Source organism: Megalobrama amblycephala, linkage group LG16, assembly GCF_018812025.1.
Source record: "Megalobrama amblycephala isolate DHTTF-2021 linkage group LG16, ASM1881202v1, whole genome shotgun sequence".
Classification (NCBI taxonomy): Eukaryota; Metazoa; Chordata; class Actinopteri; order Cypriniformes; family Xenocyprididae; genus Megalobrama; species Megalobrama amblycephala.
In genome coordinates, this window is record NC_063059.1 from 17864583 (window position 1) to 17871062 (window position 6480).

The following is a 6480-nucleotide window of genomic DNA, read 5'->3' on the forward strand; positions in this document are numbered from 1 at the left end:
AATATGAAAGCATAAATTGATGTTTACCGAAAACACCATTAACAAAGAAGAACTTAGGCAGTGCGAAGCTGCAGGTGGAAACAGTTTCAACAAATACAAGCTTTGCTTGTGCCTAAACTGTCACAGCAGGAAACAGAGCTGAGAAGATAAAAGTGCAAAGCTCTGCCATTACATATACTGATAACACGAAATCTGGCAGCAGGTTTTGTTATCTACGCTGAAAACAGTCATAGGTCGCCTTACCATCAATGCATCGGCATACAGTTTGAATGCTGTGGTGTTCTTAGTGTTGGTGTATTTGGGTTCATTAAGAATCTGAATATCAAAATGTGCATGGCAAAAAGCTCAGGGGTGTTACTGAGATATGAGTGTATGTGTGTGTGAGTGTGTGTGTGTGGAACGGCAGAGATCTCTGCCAATCTCTGATCTGTGTGAGGTTAAATGCAGTTAAATGCAGCATTTAAATAAAACATGTTAAGGGAAAGATGGATTTTTCACAGTTGGCAGGCATTAACTGATCAAAGCGTCTGATAAATTCACACTGGCAAACATAGAAACAGGCATAAACATATGCATACAAACACACCCGACTATGTGAGATATGCGGAGAGGAGTTGCATGATTTTGCCTGGAGCGAGATATGTTTTTTTTTTTTTTAATCAGAGGGTCAGTGCATCAATTATAATACACATTAACATCCATAGCGCAACTGATGTCAGCAATAATTCACAGACTATCAGCAGCGTAAATAAAAGAAAGATGGAATTTGTGCAATATTATTGGAAAGAAAACAATCAAACATACAAAAAGTTTAGTAAAAATGAATAATGAATGAGCATGATGATTTGAAACAACAACAACAACAACAACAACAATATAATAATAGTAAGAGTATATTTTGATATTTTAAATTTGGTGTTTTTTTTTTAATTGATACATGCAAAAATGTATTTAAAATTTAGAATTTGTACATGCAGCATTACTATCATTCGTCTGCTATTTGACATACTAATTTTTATTCATATGATATTATTATTATTATTATATTGATAAATATGTTTAATTTAAAGGTCCCGTTTTTCGTGGTTTTCTGAAGCTTTGATTGTGTTTATAGTGTGCAATATAACATGTGTTCATGTTTCGCGTGTAAAAAAACACAGTATTTTTCACATAATTTACTTATATGTATACCGCTGTTTCCACTGTCATAAAAACGGGCTGATGACTTCCTTGTTCTATGAAGTCCCTCCTTCAGAAATACGTAATGAGTTCTGATTGTGCCAGCGGTTCCTGTGTTGTGATTCGACAGCAGTTTAGCGCTCCTTGCCCGGAAAGGTCACGCCTCTTACCATAACGTGGAGATGCACGCGCTCAGTGTTATTGTAAACATGTCTTTAATTTCACCCTATCAATTTGAGCCGGAATCAGACCCGGTGATTGGACTGCGGGATGAAAATAACAGCGTTTCGACGACATGGCGACAAACACACTCTACAAACGCAACTCTTGTGTATTCCTGTGGGCGGAGGTTAGTCAAAAAACTGTTTTAGTGACGTCATTAAAGAAGGAAGTAGAGGGATGTAGTCCAAACTGGCCGTTCGATGTAGGCGACTTCTGTTAAATAAAATATCTCGCTTGGCATTGAACTTTGAGCTTTAAAATTTTACAGATTTTATTTATACTCTAACAACAACATTACACACTAACTAAAGTTTGAAACATGGGATCACGAAGAACGGGACCTTTAAAGCTGCAGTCCGCGATTTTTCCTCTTTGTCACCATCTCTTGTTTGAAGCCTGCAATTGCAGTCATATGCGGAACAGTTTTCTGCCTCGGCACAGCTCGTCAGCGCAGATGAATCTAATGCTTGCTGTCAGTCACCGCACCGGTGTGGATACTGAACTTCAGAATCACAGATTCTACGTCTTTAAAGTACACTGTGTGCAGAATTATTAGGCAAGCTGATTTTCTGATCATATTTTTTTTCCAAGCACATTTTACCAATTCCAATCCACATCAATCTTAATAACTACTATTAATATTGTTTTTAATCATTTATAAGTGATATATAATTGTTCATGAAGGCTGGAAATGAAAAATGCCTTATATTCAGGTGTGCAGAATTATTAGGCAGGTTTGCTTTTACAGGCAAAATGAGCCAAAAAAAGAGATTTAACTCAGACTGAAAAGTCAAAAATTATTAAATACTCACGAGAAGGACGCAATACTAATGCAATACTAGAAATTGCAAAGTTAAAGCATGACCAAGGAAAGCAAAATGCTCATGGGGTCAGCGGGGTCATACAAAATCAGGTGGAAAAGAAAAGACACATGTTAACTGCAAAAGAGTTAAGAATTAAGGTGAAGAGTTAAGTGTGAAACCATCAGGAACCCTTTAGTCTCCAGCGCCACCATTTTCCAGAACTGCAGCCTACCTGGAGTCTCCAGAAGTGCAAGGTGTCAGGATCTCAGAGACTTAGGTTAGCTAAAGAATCCTAAAAAATGACCCGCTCTTAATAATAATCACAAGCTGAAATGTTGTGAAATACATGAAGACTGGGTTTTTATAGGCTTTATAGACAGACAGCTTGAGAGTGACTCCTGAAGGACCAGCACCACATCCTCTTGTACCACTGTTTGAAGAATTTATCTTCCAAAATCTGGCAGTAAGGTGTGGGAGTTTACTTTTAGTCCCTCTCTTATCCTGAAATGTCCGTCTTGCAGAGATGGACTAAAAATGATCTTCCAAAACTTACTGCCAGATTCTGGAAGATAAATTCTTCAAACAGTGGTAAAAGAGGATGTGGTGCTGGTCCTTCAGGAGTCACTCTCAATCTGTCTGTCTATAAGGCCTATAAAAACCCAGTCTTCATGTATTTTATAACACTTCAGCTTGTGATTCTTATTAAGAGCGGGTCATTTTTTAGGATTCTTTAGCTAACCTAACTAAGTCTCTGAGACACCTTGCACTTCTGGAGACTCCAGGTAGGTTGCAGTTCTGGAAAATGGTGGCGCTGGAGACTAAAAGGTTCCTGACGGTTTCACACTTAACTCTTCACCTTAATTCTTAACTCTTTTGCAGTTAACATGTGTCTTTTCTTTTCCACCTGTTTTTGTATGACCCCGCTGACCCAATGAGCATTTTGCTGTCCATTGGTCATGCTTTAACTTTGCAATTTCTAGTATTGCATTAGTATTGCGTCCTTCTCGTGAGTATTTAATCATTTTTGACTTTTCAGTCTAAGTTAAATCTCTTTTTTGGCTCATTTTGCCTGTAAAAGCAAACCTGCCTAATAATTCTGCACACCTGAATATAAGGCATTTTTCATTTCCAGCCTTCATGAACAATTATATATCACTTATAAATGATTAAAAACATTATTAATAGTAGTTATTAAGATTGATGTGGATTGAAATTGGTAAAATGTGTTTGGAAAAAATATATGATCAGAAAGTTAGCTTGCCTAATAATTCTGCACACAGTGTATGACCAATATAAGAATTTTCACTGGAAGATATCATCTGAACAAGTAAGTAACATGTCTGCCACTTTTGTGGAAAAAAGCATTAGGCCTACAATAAATCGCGCTGCCAATGATGATTAAATCTAACGATCGCTTAGCTCGGATCATGCCAAACCGTGCAAATTATTATTACTGTTATACTTTGCTCTCAAATTGTTAATGTTAACAACATCAGCATTGCGTGACTGTGTATTTAGTGTGTATTAGCGTTACCTGTAGATTTCAATTTCTGTAGCCACTCCACAGTCCAAAGTCTTTTGCTTTTTGACTACGAGTGAATCTCCAGTTGTCACTGATGATTGTCATTTGGAGCTTTCTGGATTACAATCCGCCATTAAAATGATAAATTTAATTATTTCAGCTGCTGTGAGAACAGGCTATAAATGATCCGCTACCGGCAGCATCCTCACATGATAAAACCGATTAGCCTGGACTGGACTCCTTCCTTTCTGTTTACGGACGTGACGTAATGACGCACAGACAAACTGTTCAGATTTCCCGCGGAAATCCACCAGGTCGCTCTTATTATAAAACATTATTACAAGCTTACTGTTGTGAATCGGGCTAAGATAATGAGATAGTTTTGAACACTGGCTGGTTATGTAGTTGTTCAACAATTGTTTTTTGGATAATTTTTAACCAAAAGAAGTTACGGACTGCAGCTTTAAGAAAAGAAAGGTAGAATTTGGGAAATATTACTGGAAAGAAAAAAAAAACATATAAAAAGTTTTGTGAAAATGAAAGATAAAGATGAATTTAAAATGACATACTACTACTAACTAACGAACTACCTAACTATAAAATAATAAAATATATATATATTTTTTTTTAAGTTTGAATATACATGCACAATTATTATCATTCTTCTTCTATTAATATTCCAATCATATAATATATTATACCAAAATTATATTTATAAATAAATATATTTTCACATCAAATACTTTGATTCACACACAAATACAACACGGATATTACAGATATCTCTCTCACCCTCATCTTCCCAGGGGCTCTTCCGTAGGGAATCACAGTCAGACCGGCACGGCGAAACAGGCGGCAAATTGGGCGCAACGCTGCACACCACCACGCCCCTCCGGTTGGTTCCGCCCAGTATCCGTGGCGACTCTGACGGATGGAAAGTGCTCATTTCCGTCAGCTCTGGGCCTCGGCCGTCCCCTGGCCTCTTCTCCAGAGTTCCCCGAGGGTCTCCGGGGAAACACGGCGTGTACGCCATCGGCCTGACGGGGACCTGAGGCGGGCCGGTCAGGCTTCCTTCTGTGTACAGGCTGATGGGCTCTCCAATGGCACAGCGCAGCGGCGGGTAGTGCCCACCGTTGGCTTTGTGCAGCAGGGCGGCCGTAGCCGGATCCTGAACCATGGAGAGGTTATTCCGGGAATAGCTCTTCTGGAATACCTTCTTCCGGAAGGCGATGAAGAGAAGGATGAGAGTGAGGATGAGGAAGAGAACGACAGCGATGCCAATAAGCTCCTCCTTCCCGACGTAGGCGTGGCCTGCCTGCATGTCCGGAACTAACACCGGACGAACAGAACAAGCGCTTCCCACGAAACCCGGCGTGCAGTTGCAGTAGAAGGATCCGAAAGTGTTGACGCACACACCGCCGTTCTCGCACAGCTCGCGTTCACATTCGTTCACGTCCTCTTCACACCTGCAGATGAAAAATAAACACTCAGTGGTTATTGTGGCCCACAGGATTTTTACTGCATCAGTTTAGTGTCCTTGGCTTGCTATAAAATTTATTGTGACTCTGCAGAAATGCATCAGTCTATAAAAAAAACTGACAGTGTGTCTGAAAGCAGGCATGATGGGATTAGCTTACAGCCTAAAGTAATCTGTCTATCTACACTGAAAGTGAAAATGCTGCAAGACAGCACACAATAAAGGCCAATCAGGACTTATTGTAGTTACACTTTTGGAGCTGGATTTTGGACCAGCAAGATTTGTCGGCGGTTAGAAAGTAAGCTAACTGTCACAGCTGGTTAGGACAAAAAAAAAAAAAAAAAAAAAATCAAAACAAAACAAAACAAAAACACTACTTTTGTTTCCACCATTTTTGGGAGCTAATTATCATATTTCAAAGACTCATTAAACACAAAGTGAAATCAAATGTGACCTTATTTACTTCCATAATAAATATTACAAGTTTCACTGCTTGATAAACAAGTTTTGAGGCAATTAAGGATGAGAAAACAATTATAATAATCCAGCATAAGTAAAATAATGTTAATGTATAATAATACTATAATATATAATAAAACTGTTGCCGCTTTCGGCGGTGGACAGGGGTCAGCATGGGCACCCTGACTGATCTGCAGATATGCAGTCCCATACGCAACAAACTGTGATGCACTGTGTATTCTGACACCTTTCTATCAGAACCAGAATTAACTTCTTGAACAATTTGAGCTACAGTAGCTCATCTGTTGGATTGGACCACACGGGCCAGCCTTCGCTCCCCACGTGCATCAATAAGCCTTGGCCGCCCATGACCCTGTCGCCGGTTTATCAATGTTCCTTCCTTGGACCACTTTTGATAGATACTGACCACTGCAGACCGGGAATACCCCACAAGAGCTGCAGTTTTGGAGATGCTCTGACCCAGTCGTCTAGCCATCACAATTTGGCCCTTGTCAAACTCACTCAAATCCTTATGCTTGCCCATTTTTCCTGCTTCTAACACATCAACTTTAAGGACAAAACATTCTGTTGCTGTCTAATATATCCCACCACTAACAGTTATTCACTTCACCTGTCAGTGGTCATAATGTTATGCCTGATCGATGTATATTATATATATATATATATATATGTACACACACACACCCCATACACTTGACTTGACCAAAGACACCCGGCAGGTGCAATGAAAGGCAGTGTTTAAAGTTTTCTAATGTCTGTTTGTATTCGCGTCAATAGTGCTAAACGACCGAATAAAA

The 6480-nt window shown here is 39.2% G+C and overlaps 1 protein-coding gene across 1 annotated transcript in view; it reads right to left on the reverse strand.

Annotated features, from left to right (window-relative positions):
- fat3a (FAT atypical cadherin 3a) overlaps positions 1-6480 on the reverse strand; it is a 214329-nt gene that overhangs the window by 16777 nt on the left and 191072 nt on the right. The window contains 1 exon segment of the mRNA XM_048159676.1: positions 4519-5192. Coding sequence (XP_048015633.1) covers positions 4519-5192 — 674 coding nt within the window.